The sequence below is a fragment of the Xyrauchen texanus genome, chromosome 21, assembly GCF_025860055.1.
Source record: "Xyrauchen texanus isolate HMW12.3.18 chromosome 21, RBS_HiC_50CHRs, whole genome shotgun sequence".
NCBI classification, from domain to species: Eukaryota; Metazoa; Chordata; class Actinopteri; order Cypriniformes; family Catostomidae; genus Xyrauchen; species Xyrauchen texanus.
Window position 1 is genome coordinate 41640293 of NC_068296.1, and position 24211 is coordinate 41664503.

Sequence of the window (24211 nt, forward strand, 5' to 3'; positions counted from 1 at the left end):
GAAAATCAGCTCTATTGAATATACACAACAAAGAAAAAGTTCCTTTTTTTGTTAGAGTCTCATTGATCTATTATTGCTATAGTGAAAAAACAATTAAGTACCAACATAGATCTAATCTACTCCTATGTCAGCATTAATATCTTACATGTAAGAATTCTATGGAATAACTCTGCAATTTATTGCAAAATACAAAATAAATCTTTATAAAATGTACTACAATTCAAACACTTGTGCCAATTTAAACAGAAGTATTGACTTGATTTGCTTTTGGCCTACTGACACAACAACCTGAATAAGATTAAAAGGAATTTTACAGGTTCATTAAAACATACATTGATACAGAAAGCAGTGGAATTGATACTCAGCTGAGGAAAAGGTTTTTAATTATTGGAAACAAGATCAACAGGTTTTCATTATTTGTGAGGGTGACTAGGTTAGAAAACTGAATACTGATGCACACACCCACATATGAATTTATCAGAAAAGTATAGCACTAGTGGGTTGCAAACTAGTTCTACAGAAAACTAAAAAACTAAAATCACACAATCTGCAGGTCTGTGTTGAGTTAGTCTGGGCTTGTGGTTCCATCCGAACACTGCATTAAAAGGTGTAAAAAGTTTAAAGAAAACCTTCTCATTATTTGGAATGGCTTACAAATACAGCACACTGTATCTGTTTAATGTTTAAGACTAGAGAAGTTCGGCTTTGACTGCTGATGGTCAGCTGATCAGAGTTGATGTGGAGAGTGGGAGTGATGGGATTGGTCCTCTAAGGTTTCCCTCTTCTCCATTACTGGCCATTCTTCACATTCAACATCCTTTCCTGAAACACACAGACAACACTCAGGTGAACATGCACCTCAAAAAGAAATAATACAACACTTTTTTCCCCCCCCGCTCCCTTCAAAAAGCACTTACCTAATATAATATATACAGCACAGGAATTGTTCCGATTTTAAATTAAAATGGTATTTGAAAAAAAACACACACACACCCCTTTAATTTCATTAAAGTGATCACAAAGTATAGTCAGAACATTAATGTAAATTACCATTACAATTAAAAAATCAGATCTTAAACTACTTTCAAAGAATAAAAAAAATCCTCCATGTGCAGCAATGACACTTGACAGCTTTTCAGATCATTGGCATTCTAGCTGTCAGTTTGTCAAGATACTCAGGTGACATTTCGCCCCACACTTCCTGTAGCACTTGCCATAGATGTGACTGTCTTGTCGGGCACTTCTCACACACACACACACACACCTTACAGTCTAGCTGATCCCACAAAAGCTCAAATGGGGTTAAGATCCATAACACACTTTTTTTTTTTTTTTCATTTTTGACCTAATATTGACCTCAAGACATGCCAGTATTGCATACTGTGGCACCTCAAAAAACAAACACAAAGACAATGTTAAGCTTCATTTAACAAACCAAATAGCTTTCAAATGTGTTTGATATAATGGCAATGATGATTTTCTAGTAATAAATGATCAATTTAGCATGATTACTCAAGGATAAGGTGTTTGAGTGATTGCTGCTCTCTAGATTTGATCAAAAATTATTTTTTTCAAGTAGTGATGGGGCTGATTTTTTACATCAGTAAGGTCCTGACTATAATTTGTGATCAGTTGAATGCCACTTTGGTGAATTAAAGTACCAATTACATTCCAAAACAGCTAAATCTGTACCTTCCAAACTTTTGGAATAGTTTAAGTATATGTATAATATATCTCATAACCAGCTAAATACGTCACTTCATCGCAGTAATATTCCAGGTGTAAGTGTAAGATTTATATCTGCAGTCATCATACATTAGAGCATGTTGAACATTCAACATTTCCTTCTTTAAAACGGTTGTCAATAATACAAATGTCCTTCCAAAAGGTTTCAAATGTTTTACATTTTCCAAACATACGCATCATGACCACTTTTAACATGAATGTGTGCAGACATATAGAAAATCTACTGTCAAACTCATAATTAAATAATTTCCCTTCTGAAATCCCACTAGCACAGATTCATTTAAAAAATATTGTTTAATGTGTGTGATTTTATAAAGACTCAATAGCATTTCATGCATTGTCAGATATTAACTTTGCATGAAGGGGAAATTTCGTACTTGGTTTTTACCTTTAAAAAGGAAATATATTTAATATTTTTAAACTACCATATTTAGTAGTTTTTTAACAAAACAACAATTCCTTACAGGGGCATTTTGGGCCACCTCAGTTGATTTTCGGGGCATTTGTCACTTTCGGGGCTATGCCCCGTCCCTCGCTTAATTTCTACACCTATTGCCATGACAGAGTTAATAAGCACTGTGTGTTTTGCACCTTGATCATGCTCTCGAGTTTGATGGAGTCAGCAGCAAACTTGCGGATGCCATCGGACAGTTTCTCCACAGCCATGCGGTCTTCATTGTGCAGCCAGCGGAAGCTCTTTTCATCCAGATGCATCTGCTGCAGGTCACAGTCTTTTGCTGAAGCACACATCACAGGTGTTCACATCAGATCCAGCAGTTTGATAGTTTAAAGGGGTCACGACATAAGGAATAACATTTTCCTTGATCTAACTGATGATATAGTACAATGACATAGGAGGTCATTGTACTATAAAAACATACTGTTAAGATTCAGAACTGAAAAGAGTGTTTATTTAAACCAAAATGCAAAAAAGGCTAGTTTGGAATAGTGGACACAAGGACCAAATACATCTGCATATGCAACACCTAATTTTCCGTCATTGCACCCTTGACCCCGCCCACTTGTGCTCAGTCATTCACACAAGTGAAGGAGATGGGCAGAGGTGGGTAGTAACGTGGTACATTGACTTATTTTTTGAAAAAACATATACGAGTATATTTAAAAAGGTGGGTACTTTTCACTCCAATACATTTCTAATGAAAAAAAAAAAAAAGTACTTCTACCTTGTTACAATGGGTGACATTATTGATGTTAATTTAATAAGTGTAAATTAATAATTTGAGAGACTTTTGAAAGGGACGTTTACGACAGTGAATCTTTACAGCTGCGCTCGGTCACTGGAGTCGAGTCCACTACAGCAGCAGCAAGTGCGCCAAATAAACCCTTTCTTCACTCCACACCATGAAAAACAGTAGTTTTGTCATGCAGTGCCTTCATTTTACACCAAGACAAGCAGATATTTCAAGATTAAAATAGCAGCAAGGTAAGTTTTGGCAATTGTAATAACGTGGTCTTGTCAGTCTCATTGTCATTTACAGGATTCTGTATGGGCACTTATGACCTCAGCTTATAAGTATACATCTTTATATCAGAGTTGCAATATAGCAGTTCCCAGTTCCCCTTGACACTAGGGGTCGCTTCTTGGGAGCCCAGACATCTCTGATCTTGATAAAAGGCCAATGAAAATTGGCGTGCGGAATTTGCATGCCACTCCCCCGGACATAAAAGGAGTGCATATCAGATATCTTCTTCGGAGCCAAGCAGTCAAGGTCACTGAGCTGAATTCCTCCTGTCGTCTCCATTCATTTCCCTCTAGGCTGTTGGCTCTACGGCGCATTCCAGCAGTCCACCCCCTCGCACACCACGATTGTGCTGAGCAAATACCCCTGGGCGCTTCAGCAACAGAAAACTACGGAGTGAACAACTTCGAGATAAATATATACAGGTCCTTCTCAAAAAATTAGCATATTGTGATAAAGTTCATTATTTTCCATAATGTAATGATAAAAATTAAACTTTCATATATTTTAGATTCATTGCACACCAACTGAAATATTTCAGGTCTTTTATTGTTTTAATACTGATGATTTTGGCATACAGCTCATGAAAACCCAAAATTCCTATCTCAAAAAATTAGCATATCATGAAAAGGGTCTCTAAACGAGCTATTAACCTAATCATCTGAATCAACTAATTAACTCTAAACATCTGCAAAAGATTCCTGAGGCTTTTAAAAACTCCCAGCCTGTTTCATTACTCAAAACCGCAATCATGGGTAAGACTGCCGACCTGACTGCTGTCCAGAAGGCCATCATTGACACCCTCAAGCAAGAGGGTAAGACACAGAAAGAAATTTCTGAACAAATAGGCTGTTCCCAGAGTGCTGTATCAAGGCACCTCAGTGGGAAGTCTGTGGGAAGGAAAAAGTGTGGCAAAAACGCTGCACAACGAGAAGAGGTGACCGGACCCTGAGGAAGATTGTGGAGAAGGACCGATTCCAGACCTTGGGGGACCTGCGGAAGCAGTGGACTGAGTCTGGAGTAGAAACATCCAGAGCCACTGTGCACAGGCACCAGAAACAGTGGCAGAAGCGCCTGACCTGGGCTACAGAGAAGCAGCACTGGACTGTTGCTCAGTGGTCCAAAGTACTTTTTTCGGATGAAAGCAAATTTTGCATGTCATTCGGAAATCAAGGTGCCAGAGTCTGGAGGAAGACTGGGGAGAAGGAAATGCCAAAATGCCTGAAGTCCAGTGTCAAGTACCCACAGTCAGTGATGGTCTGGGGTGCCATGTCAGCTGCTGGTGTTGGTCCATGGGTTTTATCAAGGGCAGAGTCAATGCAGCTAGCTATCAGGAGATTTGGGAGCACTTCATGCTTCCATCTGCTGAAAAGCTTTATGGAGATGAAGATTTCATTTTTCAGCACGACCTGGCACCTGCTCACAGTGCCAAAACCACTGGTAAATGGTTTACTGACCATGGTATTACTGTGCTCAGTTGGCCTGCCAACTCTCCTGACCTGAACCCCATAGAGAATCTGTGGGATATTGTGAAGAGAAAGTTGAGACGCAAGACCCAACACTCTGGATGAGCTTAAGACTGCTATCGAAGCATCCTGGGCCTCCATAACACCTCAGCAGTGCCACAGGCTGATTGCCTCCATGCCACGCCGCATTGAAGCAGTCATTTCTGCAAAAGGATTCCCGACCAAGTATTGAGTGCATAACTGAACATAATTATTTGAAGGTTGACTTTTTTTGTATTAAGAACACTTCTTTTATTGGTCGGATGAAATATGCTAATTATTTGAGATAGGAATATTGGGTTTTCATGAGCTGTATGCCAAAATCATCAGTAGTAAAACAATAAAAGACCTGAAATATTTCAGTTGGTGTGCAATGAATCTAAAATATATGAAAGTTTAATTTTTATCATTACATTATGGAAAATAATGAACTTTATCACAATATGCTAATTTTTTGAGAAGGACCTGTATATATATATATATAAATAATCTCTCTCTCTCTCTCTCTCTCTCTCTCTCTCTCTCACATAAGAGTTTAATTTCCTCTAAAAGAGTGGCGCAAACAAAAAACGTCTTTTTCAAGATGCCTTTTCGTTTGTGTATGTTTGCTGGTTGTGATTGTTACCTCTCAGCTTCCCGCAGCCACTATCGCTGCCTCTCGTGTTGTCCCCATGCACGGACAGCGCTTGTGGATGGATCATGCTCTCACTACGAGGGCATGATTCTGGCAATGTCGCGGTCGCACTCCAGCGGATCCCCGACTCGGTCCTTCTACCCACGTGTATGAGGTGGGGTCGGTTGGCACTGGGGGTGATTTTGGGATTTCAATGGGAGCTTCTCCGCCGGGAAACCCCCCACGGATCTCCCATTCCCCAGCAAGCTCATTTGCCCCAGAGAGTTCGTGATGAGATCGCCGGCTCGTCTAAGGGAGAGTTCGCGGCTCGCAAAGTGGATGAGCTTTCGATTTTTACAGCATAGGAGAGTGGGTTGGGTTCAGTCTGTCGCCATGCTTGCCCAGGCAGCTGCGAGCGTCGGGATGGAGTGGAATCCTCCAATCCCCCCTGAAACCTCGATGCCCGGTGATAGGTCACGGGGCTCAGAGCGCCGCTTACGGCAGCGCCCTGCCCCCTTACCTTTCTTCCCGGAAGTGCATGATGAGCTCACGCGATCGCAACAAGCACCTTTTACTGCTCTCACTACCCTCGACAGTGGGGCGGCCAGGGGGTGCTCGGTGCCAGGTCAGTAAGGCGATCGCGGTGCACTTGTGCCAGCAGAACGCCGCCACATGGCAGAGCCGTCAGAGTCTCCCGTCCAGGGCCCGTGGGTTTACATAGTCACTCACGACAGTGCCAATGGACAGGCCGCCTCCGCCCTGCACGCAACGGCTCTCCTGCAAGTGCACCAAGCTCTTTTTCTGCTATGGTATACCACGCCCAGCATATGCCGCCCCCTGCTGGACTACGAGCCCATTCTACCAGGGGTGTTGGGCAAAACCTAACACATTTGCAAGGTTTTATAACCTCAGGTTTGAGCCAGTTTCGTCCTGTGTGTTATCAGTTGACACAAACAGTAAGTTCGGGTCAGCTGGCCGGGTGTATCACTTATGCATAGCGCCTTTCCCCTCCCTTGAGGCGAAGACGTGCACTCTTTCCCCAGTTGCGTTCGCAAGTGTGAACCCTGGACGTTCTTCCTCCCTAGCCTAGCCTCTCCGAAGACTCGTCTGCCGCTCGCTGCCGCCCCTGTACGGGCATCACCCAGACCCCCGTAGGAATCTAAGTGCTCCACATGTGCTGGTTGTCCCTCTAGGCAACCCGTGTGATGTATATTCCGCAAAATGGTTTCCCCGCCGGTAAACCGCGTCTACTTTGGGCAGAGGGCCCTCTGTCCTTGGTCGCAGTGTTTGTAGTAACTCCTCCCCCCCTCGGGTAGGATCTACCACAGCGCTGCTCCGCACGATGTGCTTCCACTCCTACCAGGTAAGACAGTGTGTTGTATTCCCCTCTCGGGGCTGGGTGTGATCTCTGCAGTGTCCTCCTCTTTGGAGAGACACCCCCCAGCTTGGACCATATATATGGCCCCCAGTCGAATGATTTCATTCCTTTTTTGGGGAGAACAATAGAGAGAAGGCCATGGCTGAGCAAGCCAGTCCTTATACGTCTGAGCAGTTAGCCGTTCCCCAAGGTGTAGGGGACCGCTTCATGCTTGCCAGTGTATTGGGGGTAGTTATGTAAAAATAGGGCTTGCTGCGCTGGCTACGAGGCACACAGAGGTCTGCCCGTCTCGCACCGCCAGTCTGCGAAACTCCGTTCAGCTCTTGTGGCATTTTCCATTGGGACCCCTAGTGTCAACTCATCAAGTGGCATGCAAATTCCACACGGCGATTCTCATTGGCCTTTTCTCAAGATCAGAGATGTCTGGGCTCCCAAAAAGCGACCCCTAGTGTCAATTCATGTCTCGTTCCCTCCATCAGGGAACAGAGGTTACATCAGTAACCGAGACATTCTTAAATCCATGTAAACATCTGCATTAAGTGTAAATGTCTTAAGCTTTTGCGGATCGCGTGCTTTACTTCTGAAGCACAAGCTGACAGTATGTCTGTGCCTGCACAGCATTTCTGCATTTGACAACAGAGCTCTGAACTTAAATAAGCCCAATAGTTACAATAGGAAGTAAATAGTTACTCGTGACTTCAGTATTCCTTAAAGTTGAAATGTAAAAAACTACTCCAGTAAGAGTAATAAAGCATCCAATTATAGTAATTGTACTTTTACTTGAGTAAAAAGTACTCTACCCACCATTGGAGATTCATCCAAAGTGGATTACACATGGCACCTTCATGTGCCTATCTGGATTTAAATGTTTCTATATAAACATGCACAACCAGAAGTCTTTTACCACTTGATACATATCTCGGGCCGTTTTTAAAAGATGCAGTGTCAAGTTACAACTCTGAATAGGAGAATGCATCATGGATGCGTTCTTTTGCCCATCTGGGCTATTTTTAGTTGTTGGTGTATGAAAATATAGGAATGATACTGAAAACTGGATGTGTCTTTTAGAGTGGATTGTATGTTAGGCTCATATCAAACCCTATGATTCAAGCTTTGCAAAGGAACTGTTATTGAAGGATGGGGCAGTTAAAACACTTGGACAAGATTGCAAAAACCAACAGTTTCATTCATTAATATTTCATGTCATGAAATGTTTTTATGGTGAGTTTATGCTAATGAATTTGTTTACACCAGGCGCGTCGTCACAAACTTTCTAAACCATTTATTTGTATTGTTGGCAATAGTAAAGGCACAGTGTGCAGTGCAAAATGGAATGGGACATCACTTTACTGGGGGTGCAACACAACGGATGCTTCTATGGTAGACAACATAATTGATTATAATGGGTTCTATTGCTTTTGATGCGACTCTTGAGTCCGGTGTAGACAGGGTGCGAGTGTTAACAGTAGTTGAGATGCACAGAATAAACTATTAGAATGCAATGTATAGGATTTGCATTGTGTGTAAACCCTTATAATGTTGAGCAGATTCATTCTCTTCCTTTGCTGTATTCGATGGGCTGCATGGCGTTAGCCAATGATAACAGTGGGCGTTTACATTGATGTTTTAAGGAGGCACTTAGGCCGAAATGGAGCATTTCAGACAGAGGTCCAGAGACAGGGTGCAAAATGATCATGTATTTCAAAATTTTATGCAAAAAGGAAAAAAAAACAACACTTACTAACAAAATAGATGGATAAAAAAAAAAAAATAACCCTTTAATAATGCTGTGATCATGTAATGTATTTGCGCTCACCTCCATGTGGCGTTAGTGAGCACTTCACTGCACTGTGGTCCTGACTCAGCTCTCCCAGCAGTCCGGGTGAGATGGTGAGCAGATCGCAGCCCGCCAATGCCTTCACTTCTCCTGTGTTCCTGAACGACGCGCCCATCACCACTGTACTGTAGTTAAACTTCTTATAGTAGTTGTAGATCTTGGTCACACTCACCACACCTGAGAGACACACACACACACACACACACACACACACACATACATACACACACACACACACACACACACACACACGCGCTGACTGACAGCTGCAGTACAAACATGGATGTGATGGAAACATTGGACAACTCTTAATAAATATATACGGAATAAAATATCAACCAAAATTAATAATTTCTGGGAACACGTTTTTGCTGCCTTTTGATTGTGATTAGGTTTCTTTTACTACACATTGTCATTTGAACAACCAGTAATTACAGACTTCAGTCTCAACATCCTTCATCTATAGTCTGATCCCTGAATTAATGACTCTTGAGCTGAATAGACTTGAAGATATCGTTTACAAACAAACGCAGATGGTGGCACTTCTGGTTTCTTTTGGGACCCCAGAAAAGAACTGCTTTAAATGGGCACTTGGTTAAAATTGAGCTGAAAATATGCCAAATTTGCAGAGTTGAAACATCCAGATTTTGACAGATTTGGGCTTCTTTAGATTTCCATCAGGATCAGAGGATCGGACAAACTCAGATTTCACGGATCACAGTCATTGTTTTGTGTCTACTCGTTTAAGACCCATTTGCCCTGCAGCTGCTATTGGTAAATTTGACCTCTTCATAAAACGAAATTGCACAAAATCCCATCACAAATGGCTGTTTTTAATTTCCAAAGTGCAATCGGTGACAGATATCAGGTCAAATATGATGGTACTACCAATGGGACTCTGCCTCTTGCACCGCAGCACATTCTGGCCATTTATAAACAAAAATAAATGTAACCTTTACATGTTGCAAGCTGTAATCAAGCTTGAATACTGAACAAGTCAAATTTTAGCCTGTTATTTACTGTATATGAACATAACTTAAGCAGTGAAGATGCATATTGCATGTCTGATGGTAGTTTTCATTTTTATACGCCACATTTCTATGGCATTAGAAGTGTGGCAAGCATGTGAGGATTTAGAATACATGCAGTAACAGACAAGGGACGGGCGAGGAGGAGGGAACCAGCTGAACAGTAAACAAATTGAATAAGAAACTCAACATAAAACAAACACAGACAATTCATGTGCGGCCATGTGCAATTCTCTCTCGAACTGGCATCTTCGGCTCCCCTTTATCTCACTCTCCCACTGATCAGTTGATTCAGCACCAGCCGTGCATCATCACAGCCCAGTACAGGCCCTCCTCATCACACATACCTACTGAAATGATTGAAAACTGGTTGTCGATAGTTAAAAAAGTACGTATATATCTATTCACTGTTAATAATATATTCCTTCAATCCTTACAGTCAACACAATAGAAAGATGTGTTGTGTATTGATTGTGTTTGATAATAGACTGGGCACCCTGAAATAATACAGAGGAAATTAAATGATGCAAGCTTTGGAGAATATCAGTTTCATCATCTGAGAACATGCCTGGATCTTCGTGGGGCTCGTAGTTTTTGCGGTCTGTATTTTCCTTGTGCCAGTCCAGGATTCGACCCACAAAAGGTGAGATGAGGGTGACGTGGGCCTCGGCGCAAGCAACCGCCTGAGCAAATGAAAACAGCAGTGTCATGTTGCAGTGGATGCCGTAATTCTCCTCCAACTCCCTGAAGACAACAACAACAAAAAAAAAAGACATCAACTGACGAGCTCTCACACTTAAAGGACACAAATGCATCTGGAAGTCAGGAATTTCACGTTGTACATTTTCACCATGACGGTGTACCAGACTGTACAGAAAACACTTACTGTCCGGCCTGAATGCCCTCCCAGGTGGAGGAGAGTTTGATGAGTATCCGATCTTTCTTGATACCAGCCTCTTCATACAGAGAGATGAGTCTCCGAGCTCGACACACCATCTCATCTTTATCAAACGACAGCCTGAAAATTAAATCACATTAAATAAGCCATTTGTCAAAAACACAAGCATGCAACACACACATTGCAATTCTGCATTATATTTACAGTGCAATATAAAAGACTGAAACTGCTCCACATTAATGCTCATCTGCATGAAAATCACAATAAATAGAATGGAAAACTAAAACATCAAATAAAGTTGTGCGATTTGTAGGTACACTAGCTAGGTTTCCATCCAAATCGCAATAATAAATGTTTGAGCAAAATTGGAATAATCATAAAGCCAATCTGCGAATAAATCTGTATTCCCATCCCAAATCGTCACTACAGGGGAAATGGTCACAAAATGTGAAAAAAAAAACCCCTTCACAATAACATTTTTTGAAATTTTATTGCAATTTAGAAAAAATCCATAAAGTATTCAGAAGCAGATGCACTAAACATCCACGCCTGCAGTAATATTCTCTCAATGCATTGTAATAACCAAAGCCTAAAGCTGATGATCTCCATCACACAGCCATGAGGCTCATTTCCTGTCTGTTGTATGGCACAGAAAATCTCCAGCTCTGCAGAAAGACCCCGGTGCACTGGTCACTGTGTGAATAATGATGTCATCTCCCAGCCACAGACATGATATTTTTAAATCAGCAGTGAGTATTGTTTTCATCCTTAGTGATTGGTCAAATAATACAAAGTGCAAAAAATGTAATCGTGTGTATTCAGCATGCATAAAATGTTACTAATGAAATAAGTATTAGCAAGATAGACAAAGGAGTCGGTGGTTTTATTAAAATAATAATAATTTAAACTTCATTTCCAGCACATAATACTAAAAAACACAATACAAAATTTGAGATGTGCTGGAAATGACACTGGTGGAAAATGTCATGACTTGAATGAAATTCAATTGGAGATTGTTAGTAGACAAATTATTATTGTTCAAGAATCACAAACTAGCATTTTTTCAAGATAATAGTGCATCTAATGGTCACATCTCTTACCTTGCGTCAACCTCAGTGGACACCCGTCCAGGAATCTTCTTTAAGATCTCCAAACCAAAGCTCACAAACAGCTTGTCCATTGCATTGGTCACCTGCTCTTCCTCAGTGCTAGAATTGAATGATTTTTTTTTTTACTCTACAGCAGGGCTACTCAACTTTGGAAAGCTCAAGGGGTCACAAAGCAGGACCACTAAAGCTGTGAGGGCTGCACTCTTAATTGGAGTAATTTTTATAAGATTTATTCATTTTATAGCAAGACATTTACAGTAAGAGCTAAGTTTTGAAGTATACAATATAAAATATTTTAGTTACAATGACCATGGTCTATTGGCAGAAACAATGGATTTACTATATTAATGTGTTAGGAACCATGACTGTTAATGATGTTTGTTTCTGGCAGTAATATCACCGTTTTCTACAGTAATATTGCATTCATATAGTAACCATAGTATTATTGTAGCAACCATGACTGTTTTAACCATGGTTTGCTTTGTGGTTACTATGGTTTAACTACAAGTACCATGGTTAAATTGTGGTTACTACAATAAAACAATGGTTAAATTTTTCTCAGGAACTGTCAAAGACACCGTCAAACAATAGAAAGAGTGTTCAGCATCACACAAACTTAAGATGCGCTCAAAAACAAGAGATTTATTTAATGTCCTTTTCTGCATATCGCGGCGCCGTTTTGTGGTCCGTTTTGCATAACATGGTGGCTCATATTTGCTTATTGCGGCATGTTTCGCAGACGCACCACCGGCCAGCTCTGTTCTCCCACTGGCCAGTCCACCCATGATCCGCCCAAAAAGTGTACCGGCCCACCGGGAAAATGCCAGATTACCAGTCCAGCCTTGGTTGGGGGTGATTATTCATAGCATGGAACTTTCAACTTTAAAATACACCAGGGACTCTCATTTTGAAATGCTTACACTTCACTGCTTCCAGCAGGTCATTCAAAAAAAATAAGGGATAAAAAAAATGTGTGCACTCCAACAATAATCTGCAACGTATTACAATATAAACAATTAAAAGTAAACATTGTCATATTTCATCAACACCATTTCATCATTAATCAATTGTCATAAATTGTCTAATGATTGAACTGCTCTGCAACAGCAGCAAACTCACAAATCCCACGTGCTTGGAGAAAACACAACAGTCCACATTTTCACTATGGAGGACACAGTGCATGCATTGAATTAAATCGTATTCTTTTGAAGTTTGATAATCACATTAGTTCATATCAAGATTACGGTCTTTCCTACCCCAAATTCAAGACCTCTTTAAATTTTGTTGTATAATTTAAGGTAGGGAGGTGCACGAACAAATATTCATTCTGCAATAATTATTTGAATAGTAAAAACACTATTTGAATTTGAAAAAGTTTTGCTTTACTGGCCATATATACAGTGAGATGCATGTTAAATCCTGAACACACAAACTAAAACTGACAGTTATAACAGAATGCACTTGGTGGCGTGTTTGAGTGTGGACCCAAGTTGATCACATTTGTTGAGCAAACGGTTCTGTCAGTACGTTCAGATGGACACCAGAAAAGTGGGTTATTGTGAGAATGTGGCTTACTGTGATAAAGCTGGGTTCCTGGTTAAATATACTGTATAAGCAGTGTACACTTTACTCCTGTATATGTGCAGCTCATCAGAAAGCAGCGTCCCCGTAGCAACGTAATCCCCGCAGCGCTTCAGTAAACAACAAACCATGGCATCCTAGAAAGACTATGCTAGCTGAGGTAAACTGGTGTATAAATGAGTATAGTTTACTGAGCACATGGATATGCTTGTTTTTCCTCAACAAAAACATGACATACAATATAAACATGATAACTATATGCCGAGGGTTTATACTCGTTTATACTGCGTCAGTCTACTTCATTAGTGGTTTCTTTTTCTTCGCTTGAGCTTAAATGCTTTCATTCTATTCTTTTTTTGTTTTCACGCATTGCTTGTTTAAATATAAAAAAAAAAAAAAAAAAAACAAGCTTGTTTTGAATACAATTAGCTTTTTGTTTCTTATGGTGGCAACCTTTATGACTTAAACTATACAACATCTCTTCCTCATTAATTACCTTCATTTAAATAATAGAATATTCAAATATTCTATTCAAATATCGTTTTTTATGAGCTTAAATATTCGAACATTGATGGATGGCCATTCCTAATAAGGCTTTTTATGACCTTACATTTTGAAAAACTGAATTTAAGACATTAAGATTTTAAGGATCCGCGGGAACCCTGAAAATAAACATTACCTTTTTCTCTTATCGTGACGATTATACATATATGGTCAGCTATTCAAAAGAGGTTGACACAGACACGCACTGTGATAAGTGACTTGAGCACATTTGAATGACAGTGCGCATACTGACCGCCACTATCATCTAACATCAGCTATACTCACATATTCCTTGTTGTTCCATTCATTAATTACATTCTTGGCAGTTTTTTTCACAATCAAATTGTTCTGCAATTCAGAGAATTACCATAAATATTCTTGAAAACGGGCATCTCGATGGCCACATGTAGCCAGTGTGTTGAGTAGTGCTGCTCTACCGTATAATGAGCACATGTGTGTACTATGGCCCCATTTCTAATAATCTTTCATCAACAAAAATCATAGCACAGAGTAACTGAATTCTGATCATTGTTTAAAGTAAAAGCTGTATCCTCACCCGCCATTGGCCATGCCGTATTTTATGGCCTGGTCAACGAGGTGCTGGTACACAGGCATTTTAGCCGCAGCCAGGATGAGAGAAGGGTTGGTTGTAGCATCCTGTGGTTTGTACTCTTCAATAGCTATGGATGAGAAAAAACAAGGTACACTGATGTTACTTATGGTACAGTCTCATGTCATGTTCACCATGATGTTAAGTGTACTTATATGTGTCTGAGTCAATGGAGAAGGGAGTTCATCCTCATCATAATACAGCAGAAAGCCACAGAACACTGTTTCATCAAATGTTGTTTCCTTCTCTAAAACAAACGGACTGTGAAATCACCCATGAGCAATGGCCAGTTCCACAAGACGCTCTTAAGCAAGTTGGATCCGCCCATTCGTCAAAGATAAATGTTCAATATCTGGATTTGATCAAAAACTGATTTCTTTCTGTAGGTCAAAGTTAAAACAGCACTTTGTTTCAGAACAACTTAGGACGCTTGACAAAATCAAGTCTACATGTTGAGCTTTCACAAGTGATTCTCATAACATACTTGTCCTGGTCCTATTTTACTCCAAAATCAAAAAGAAACAAATACATGATTTTGCTTAAAAAAAAAAAAAAAAACATTAAGCCTATTTTAAGGGCCATTAAAAAAAATTTTGCATAGTAAAAATTCTCAAGACAGTTACCTCATGTCACTATTACAAGTGACCCAGCAACAATGTTTTATAAAACATTTTTGGGATTGTTTAAAAAAAAAATATCCTCAAACGCACATTACTCCTGACTTTCATTGGGAAAAAAGCTAAAGCTTGTCAGAAAAATGGCAGACAGCAACAGTAGCCAAGATAGGATTGGTCAGAAACGTTCTGAAGGTGGGGTTTAGCTTAGGGTCAATTCTTACTATGGCGACACAAAAAGTGGTTCCGATAGTCTCATTACTGCAACATAAAAAAATATGATTTTATTTAAATCATAGAATACATGTTGTACATTAAATACAACAGAGTAATACTCCCTTGGTACTGCATTTTATTTGCACACAAAAAAAAACATTTTTGGGTTAAAACATGCTTAATAGGAATATACTGGGTTCAATACAAGTTAAGGTCAATCAACAGCTTGTGGCATAATGTTGATTACCACAAGAAGTTATTGACTTGTCCATCCTTTTCTTTAAAAAAATAAATAAAAAAAGAGAGTTAAATCTGGGTTACAGTCAGTGAGACACTCGCAATGGCAGTGAATGGGGACAATTTGTTTTGGTACAAAAAAAAAAGCACTTACACTAATTCTTCTGATAAAACTTGTGTATTTTTTAAGCTGTAAATTTGTTTACCTAAATTTAGGCTTTGTTCTCTTTATACAAAATGTAAAATCATACTTGTTTTGCAATGATTTGGGTTTAAACGTGACCAGAACATTTTCATTGAAAGGTTTGAGAATCACCCTTAAATAATTGTTATGCTTCTGTACAAGTATGCATTTGTGCAAAGGTTTGCAACTTTTATCTAAATCATTTTATTCGTATTACATATGTGTGAAGTACTAGTGGTTTCAACTAGGTCTGAAACCATTAGTCAACGTTATCGACAAGTTGTCTAAAATAAAAATTATTGACAAAAAAATTGTCGAGGAGTTGTTTGATCTCATTTAACGTAACCTGGGATCACATTAAACTCATGATGGTGCTGCAGCTCACACCTGACTGATGAAGAAGAATTACACAGATCACAGTCCAGATGCACTCTAAACTTTCCAAACAGCTTCAGCTGATGTAGATTACAAAGTATGAGGGAATTACAATACAAAAATACCAAATAAGTAAATACAGAAGCACTCCTGTTGTGGAATAATTTTAAGGAAAGTTCTGGTGTTACATCTTTAATGTAGCTATATTTAATGCACTATATCTTTATTAAAGTTCAAATAATACAGAAGCAGAACATGTAAATAACTATAAACTCAGAAACTAGCATTTCTCTGTGCTGTCAGTGCATCTTCTATGAGTTCCACGAATGTCCCGATCTAAGGGGGAGAGATTGAAACTGCTTCCGGCTGAGGCACACTCTGTCACGGGGACGCTCGTCCCTCGAGCATGCAGGCTTAATGAAGGTAGATTATAACGTGATAACTCAACTTATTGTATCATAATGTCACTTTGCATTTGTTATCGTGAAGAATTTTTCAAGATATATTCACCTGAGAAGCAGCATATAAGATATTTAGACTTGCTTTAAGAGAATAGATCTTGAATGCAAGTATTGAATTGCAGTAAGGACAAAAAAAAAAAGTATAAACAAGTAAAAAACACTTGTATACAAAATACACTTATTTAAGATACATTCTCTTAAAACAAGTCTAAATATCTAATATGTCGTTTCTCAAGTAAATGTATTTTTAGACCATTTTAAAATGGAAAACAAGACAAACAATTGATAACAATAGAATTTTTGCAGTGAATTTCTTTACTGAATTAAACTTCTTTCCCTTTAATTCAGTGAATTTCATTTAGAGGTATTTTTAAAAGAAAAAAATTGGTAGAAAGCACGTTTAATACAACCTTTTATGTTGGGGCACAAGCTGAATAATCTGTTAAGAGCTAATGATTAATCACTGCAGTAATAGCAGAATAGTTAAATAATTATTTTCTAATAATTGTTAGATTCGATTATCAAAACAATCATTAGTTGCAGCCCTAATAACAACATCTTTATTGCAGAACATGTATAAGAGATCATATTTACCAGTCTGCCCAGCTGTTCAACTGGAGCCAAATGCAGATAAATTACAAGCCCTGATAAAATGTTTCCTGTTGCCCTTGTTACAACATGGCTGCACCAGAACACTGGACGATGCACCCTTTGGAGGCTGTATACAGAGTCAGGACGAAAATGAGGTGCTATTCAAACTGTTCCAAGACCAGTTCGATTTCAAAAATGCTGTTGGTTAAGCCATTAACTGATTAGGCAGCTAGACATCTCACAATACTTAAGCGATCTACACACAAATCTCAAAATAGGGTCATATTTCTAACAATTCAATAATTTTATTTATCATCAGCATTGACAAGGGTACAATGTGACATAGGTCTACATTTATCTGTCTTTCAACACAAGTGAATTAAACACAACAGTCAATTAAAACTAGTCCGCTAAACTGCACAGCCTGCATCAACAACCAATGTAAAATGGATTTCAGGTTTAGGTATGTTTGGTAAATCTACTCAAACCTCAGGCACTTCACCACCAACTGAAGTGTGGAAAGATATTTACTTCAGTGTGGCAGTGTTTTATGAAATCACCAAGCAAAATATGAATGGGAAAAATACTTCCAGAACCAAGACGGCTGAAACATTAGGTGGGAACAGTAGCGCTCAATCCACAATATTCCTTAGTCCAATGACACTTTGCGGGTGATGTGGACGGAACTTCCAGTTAAACAATCGTTATGTTCTAACGAAGCATTAAAAATTACAGAAACTTGAGAACATCCGATCACAGAATTATGGTGAGGCGCTATTGTTCTTTCTCACCAATCTGTTAATGATTATGGGTTTCAGGATGACGGCAAAATATCGCAAATAAAAGCATTGGATAAAGACAAAATAACTACATTGATGAAGAACCTGAGCAGAATAACCTGAAAAGCTCTGTAGACTATTAGTGCCTTCACAGCTGTAAAGTTGGATATGTTTTGAGAACTGTAGATAATTATGCTTATTTTAAAGCATATTTTGAGACCATTCAGAACGTTAAGAGTTTGTTGTTCTGAGATTATGCACTTAATGCAGATACAGGGGATCCAGACAGCAGGATGCTCGTGTATTACAGGACTCAGGTGATGAGATGGACATGCTGCCATTTTTCTGATAAAACAATTATTTTGTGGGAGATGACTGTAGTAAGCTCAATCTAGCTTCATAATTGTTAGTTTACATACATAATATCCTATATATACACACCTATAACCTACATTAAATGTTTTGGTGTTGACTTAACAACTGATCCTCTTGATAGATTGAATTTATTGTTCTTGTGTAGAAAATAAAGACTTCTTAGCAGCAACACTATAAACTATACCATACAAAAAGAACTACATGCAATTAGGGCTGGGAGATAAAACGATATCAATATTTATCACTATAAAAAAAAATTTAAAAAACCTCCACGATATCGACGATAAGTTTGGAGTAATTCTCGATATTTAGCCTGTGTTCTACATCTAGACATGCGTGTTGACAAAAACATTAGCAGTTTGGCTTTGTCGTATGTTATGATTATAATATTGACAGCAGCGCGGGGCAAACGGTTCCCTAGCATTGGGTGTGGCTTTGAGCGGATTTCTTCCGCTTCAGTGGAAACGCAGCCTCAGACAGTATGAAGTTGCTATTGGCCCCCGCTACGCAGGTCACGGTGTTCTGGATCAGGACCCCAGATCGATTCCATCTTGACTGCAAGACATCATGACGATGGTTACACCCTCTCATCGTCTCTAGTGAGCAGCACGACAAAACATTAGTGCCGGTTACATCATATCTGATCTTTCTGCACTGCATTCTTGAATATTTTTCTCTAGCACTGAAACACGCTTCACTGATGCCCTGTCCCGGGCTGCACCTGCATCCTCTTTTCCCCACATGTGAGTAAACATGAGGTGCGAGTTTCCAGAGTGCCTTTAGACCATAAAGTTTTTTTCTTTCTAAATTTAGTTTTATTAATCAGCATGTTCCAAGCCTTTAATAATAAACAAATAGATTTCAGTTCTAATTTTGTGAAATTATTCAGATTTCATCATCTCTGACAAGGATGAAAGACTAAACAATTACTAGATTGTAGCCTAGTCTCTCACTTTAATGAAAATAGAAAAATGGTCCATTCAGACTTTTATATTTTCAAAAGTTTATATCTGGAGATACCCCTGAAGCCCCATACAGAATCATTTCTTAGTCGCAAGGGCTTCTATGCCATCATGTAAAGAAATATGAAAATAATGTGTAAAAAAAATATAAACATTTTTTTTTTTTTTTGGTGGGTCTTCGCAGTGGTGGGGAGCATTTAGTGTTGTGTCAGGAGGCAAAGTTGCGTCCTGAGGCATGTGTGTTGAGAAAAAACTAAAAGTACTTACCTTGCTCCGTGTACCCAGCACGGGGCGGGTTAGTGACTGAGGAGGTCGTCCCAGTGAGGTATTCTCTGGACTCGTCAGAACCGGCCGGCCAGGGTTGTGAACATTGTACAGTCGTGGATGTGAAGTTTCTATGTCCAGAGTGCCACTTTGCCTGTAAAGGTTTAATGCCGGGGCGCAATGAGACCAGTGTTTGCGGGAACCGGCTAGGTGACCCAGGGGATGAAGAAATTCCTCTTTTGGCAAATAAAAATAAGGAAACAAAGGATTCTCCTCCCGGCCCTCCACTGGGGAAAGGAGTGGTCTGGCTACCAGCTCCTGCACGAACATCTCGTACCCTGGGTGGTCCGTCTCAGGAATGCTTGGGAGCCTTCCGGGACCTTGAAGAGGGGGGCGTCCACTTCCTGTAGGTAGCTCTACGCTGAGGCGGAGAGCTAGGCCCTGGTTGAGGTAGAGCTACCTGCTTGTTTCTTGCTGCCGCAGGGGGACACCCTCGGCGGGCAGACGGGGCTTGGCTGGGTGTAATCCGGCGCAGAGGTAAGATGTGTTGGATGGCCTCAGTCTGCTTTAACCGCTCAAAACTGCTGGGCAAAGTCTTCAATAGTGTCGCCGAATAGACCGAGCTGGGGGCATTGAGAAAGTGGGTTTTGTAAGTTTCCCGCATCTCAGCCATAGATGACGTTCCTGGACCACGAGGGTGGCCATCGCCTGTCCGAGTGCCCACGCCGTGACCTTCGTGGCCCGGAGGGCGAGGTCAGTAGCGGAGCGCAGTTCCTGCAGCACATCATGATCCGGACTACCCATGTGCAGATCTTTTAGTGCCTTGGCCTGGTGAACTTGCAGGTGAGAGCGGACGAGTAAGGGGGTAGGTTCAGGGCAGTAAAAGGTGCCCTCTACAACCTCGTTAGCTTGTTTTGCACCTCCGGGAAGAAAGGAAACGTCTAGCTGTGAGGGTTGAGGGGAAGACAGAGGATTCCAGTCCAGCCCCATGCTCACGGCAGCCCGGGCAAGCATATCGGACATCTTGGTGTCAGCCTTGAACTGGGTGGGCAAACCCGAAAGCCGCGGCGACGTCATCATCCTGCTCCATGGCACCAACGGAGACATCAAACTGGCAATGAGGAGAGCCGGTCTCACGTCAAGCCCAGAGAGATGCAATCAAGTGTGCTGGGGGCAGGTGTTTCGATGGGATTTACCCGGCGATATCGCGCCTGCTGTACTCCCCAAATCGCTGGAGTGGCGTTCCCTTTAAGGAAGGAAAGCCGCGACCACAACAATGCCATGGTCAAGTTCTCGGAATGAGTACATGAGCGATCCACAAATGCTGCCTCGGTGTGATCGTGACCCAGACACACAAGGCAGCACCTATGGTCGTCAGAAGCAGAGAGATATCTGCCGCATCCAGGAACAACGCAAAGGCGGAAGGGCTTCTTGAAAAAGACACGTCTTTAAAAAGATGTTCGACGCCAATGCGTTAACTCTTTTAGAGAAATTATTGCTCTTTTATAGGAGTTATAGCTCTTTTAGAAATCTGTCGAAGCACCCAACCACCAGAAAGCCGCTGCCAATGCGCCGTAGTTCAAACAGCAAAGCTCTCTAGAGGTGAGTGGAACAGTAGTGGGTTTCTCTCTTAGTGAGAATCTGACTGAACAGATGCGGGACATGCAAATCCTTTTTCATATTCAGAGGTATCCGAGGCTCCCGACAGAAGCCCCTTCGGTCACTATAATCACAACATTGAGTGAGTGACAGAAGAGGAACTGAATATTTCTGAATCAGAAAATTCCTCCCAAAAGCAAGTCTTGTGCTATATAAAGAATAACATTCTGAGTGTTTTACAGTTGGTTTCATGTCTCTAGCTCAAACGGTCATAGAGTTTAAATGGAATTTGATTATTACAAACATTTACATTTCTATGTTTTCAAATAATATAGTATGTAAATTCCACAAACAAAGGGATATTTTTAAGAACATTTCATATTTGTTGTGATTTCATAATATCAAATGGTTTAATTGATTTAAAGAGTTATGTATATGAAAAACAAATTGTTGGGTTGGCTTGAAAATGTTATATGCACGGAGAGTTTGAGTATTGTCGCGAATATCAAACGAATGTCAAATATAAAACTAACTTTACCGCACTCAAATGCAATGTCACAGGAGACACGACATGAGGTCCGTGGTCTTCTCTCCCATTGGTAGTCGCTCACAAATGTCGCTTGTCATTTGTATAAATGTAAACGAGGACTGTCCCATGTCAAGAAAATCTGGGCTTCACACGGACAGTAAGCGTAGACTGTGCGGATAACAACAAATTGGGTCATGAATACTGTGCACAATTCAGAACGCAGACAACCCGAAGTATACTTAAGACTAGCTTTCAAAGATTTTTTTAAAAGCCAAAAGAATACCTCACAACACCGTATGCTCTACAACACTGTCTGCAAAAATGTATGTTTTCCTAAGCAAAACAAATAATTATCTTCCTTTCGCGAATTTAAAGCCCACTAAAAGTAACTAAATAAATTACGCTTCCTGGAGCGTCCATAACCGTAACCTGATTGATTAATATTAATGAGCAGCTCACTAACTTATGTCTGCTTTTTGGCCAATCAAGCAGACCAACCGAAAGAACGTCAACACTCAAGAATATTAATAAAAACAACAAGATTCATACATTCGTTTCCGGGTCTCGGCATGATATAATCTGAACCAATAAACGTCATCGTTCGCCGATAACTCCTGTCTGGTCAGTGCACACCCAGTGTCCTAACAAACAGGGGGGTTTCCTTATCTACCTCCATCAAGTCCACATTAAACCAGTTATCGAAACCACATGACTCTCAATGGTTAACACCAGAAGAGACACAATTACAACAGCGGGATGTAGCTCATGAAATCCACAGAGTTCCCCTTTTAAATTGCAATGTTCCGCCTAATCTATGCTTTTAGACTAGTCGCTGTACAGCAGTTCCCCACTGCGAGTTATTTGTGTGAATCAACCAAATCGTGTCGAAGGGTGTGGGAACGCTCAGTTACGGTTCAAATAAACACATCATGGGTTTGAATGTTGACTAGCGGTTGTCTAGTATCCAGATGATTATCGCAGGTGTCAACATGGTCATGGTTTAGTAAGCTCCGTGTGGTCGAAATAAACAATAGACCTATAGCAAATAAATCTGTAACTGTCGCGTGCATACTTGTACACAACACGTTTAGAAAAGTTTAGCGCGCCCTTAACGCAACATTAGAACGCAGTAATCGTGCACCGCGTGCTCTGCGCAATCTTTAACAAACTCACCGTTAAAATCGCCGGTGTCTGCAACGACCACCGTGTATTTCTTGAGCTGCACAAGCGCAGACTCCATCTTCCGCCGTTTGTCCGGTGACACAGACATGGTGCTCGTGGGAACAGAGGGGCTTTTGTACCGACGCGTGGAACAAGGAGAGTAATGTAAGAAAGAGAGAGAGCAAACGAAATATCGTCTGACACCAGCGGAAACGCGTCTGCGTGGGGGCGGGACTACTGTGCCTGACGCCACCGCAAAGCAGCTAATGAGTGACGGGGTTGATCCACACACCTTCTTCTTCTAGATTTTATTGGCAGTTAGCAAACTAGCTCATGGTGCTTCAGAATAATTCTGAAGGTCAACCTAGAGTCCATCCAGACACCTAGATATGACATTGACTTGTTCAAGTACTTGCACATAAAATTTCACTTTTGCTTCTGGAATTCTGTTACTTTTATTTTAGCTTTATTAAAAGTCCCTCTATCCAAAGCATAACATAAGCTTTCTCTATGTCAAAAGCCTTTTTTATATCTACTTCCAAACATTAAGCAGCATCCATTGTACTACGCCCTTTATGAAGCCATTCGGATCTAGAGATATAAGTCATTTCATTCCCAGCACATAATTCAGCCTGTATATGCTCCACTATCACACATAGGCTATTGGATGTCAGTGCTATTGGCCTATAACTCTCTTTAGATCTATCCTTACCTTGCTTTTCAATTGGCACACTAACGTATCGGTTACCTAACGTAACCTCGGTTCTCACTAGATGAGGGAACGAGTATTGCGTAAGCTAGCTTACGCTACGGGAAAGATTCATCTTTTCTGAGATATTGAAGCCAAAAATTATCCTTAATTTTTGTATCCATTGTCAACGCTGTGCGGCAGCTGCAGACCTTGAGCGGGCTAGCTAGCGAGCTCATAGGTTGCTCTGCGGCAACTGCTGCAGCCTATAGACGAACTTGGGCGAACTCGCATCCAATGAGAGGCGTCCGCGCTCACTGCAACAAAGCCCGCCAAAATGGGCGTGACTAGAGTGCATATAAGCGTAGTTCGTAGGCTGGAACCCTGGTTTTCATTGACTGAAGCGAAAAGTCGCCGTGGCGCTGAAGCACGGCCGGCTACGCAATACTCGTTCCCTCATCTAGAGAGAACCGAGGTTACGTTAGGTAACCGATACGTTCTCTTACGAGAGGTTCTCTCAGATATGTAAGCTAGCTTACGCTCACGGGAACCCATTGTCAACGCCGTCGCGCCAAGCATCCACTGTATGAGCCCCAGGGAATTAAGGGGGACCCGTGGGAGCCCTTATGAGTGGGGAAATAATATTTGGCCGGCAAGAATGCGGTCATTGATTGTGTAATACATAAGCACATAGTGGGAAGGGAACGACAGAGTGGCGGTGCCGGTCTGTGTGGAATGTGTCCCATCAGTGCAGCTCACCAGGGAGCTGTAGCCTATTAAACCGCTAGTAGTTTTGCCTGCAGAGCGGGCACTTCCATATTGTAAAATCTGACAAAGGTGGAGGGGA

At 40.7% G+C, this 24211-nt stretch overlaps 1 protein-coding gene across 1 annotated transcript; it reads right to left on the reverse strand.

Annotated features, from left to right (window-relative positions):
* Nucleotides 1-351: 351 nt before the first annotated feature.
* LOC127661334 (transaldolase-like) lies at nt 352-22885 on the reverse strand. Its single transcript, XM_052151966.1, has 8 exons — nt 22689-22885; nt 14276-14399; nt 11587-11694; nt 10475-10606; nt 10157-10332; nt 8540-8737; nt 2338-2483; nt 352-822 (listed from the first exon to the last, which is right to left on the reverse strand). Exons 1-8 carry the CDS (start codon nt 22783-22785, stop codon nt 790-792), a joined length of 1014 nt encoding a protein of 337 aa, XP_052007926.1. The 5' UTR covers nt 22786-22885; the 3' UTR covers nt 352-789.
* Nucleotides 22886-24211: the final 1326 nt, after the last annotated feature.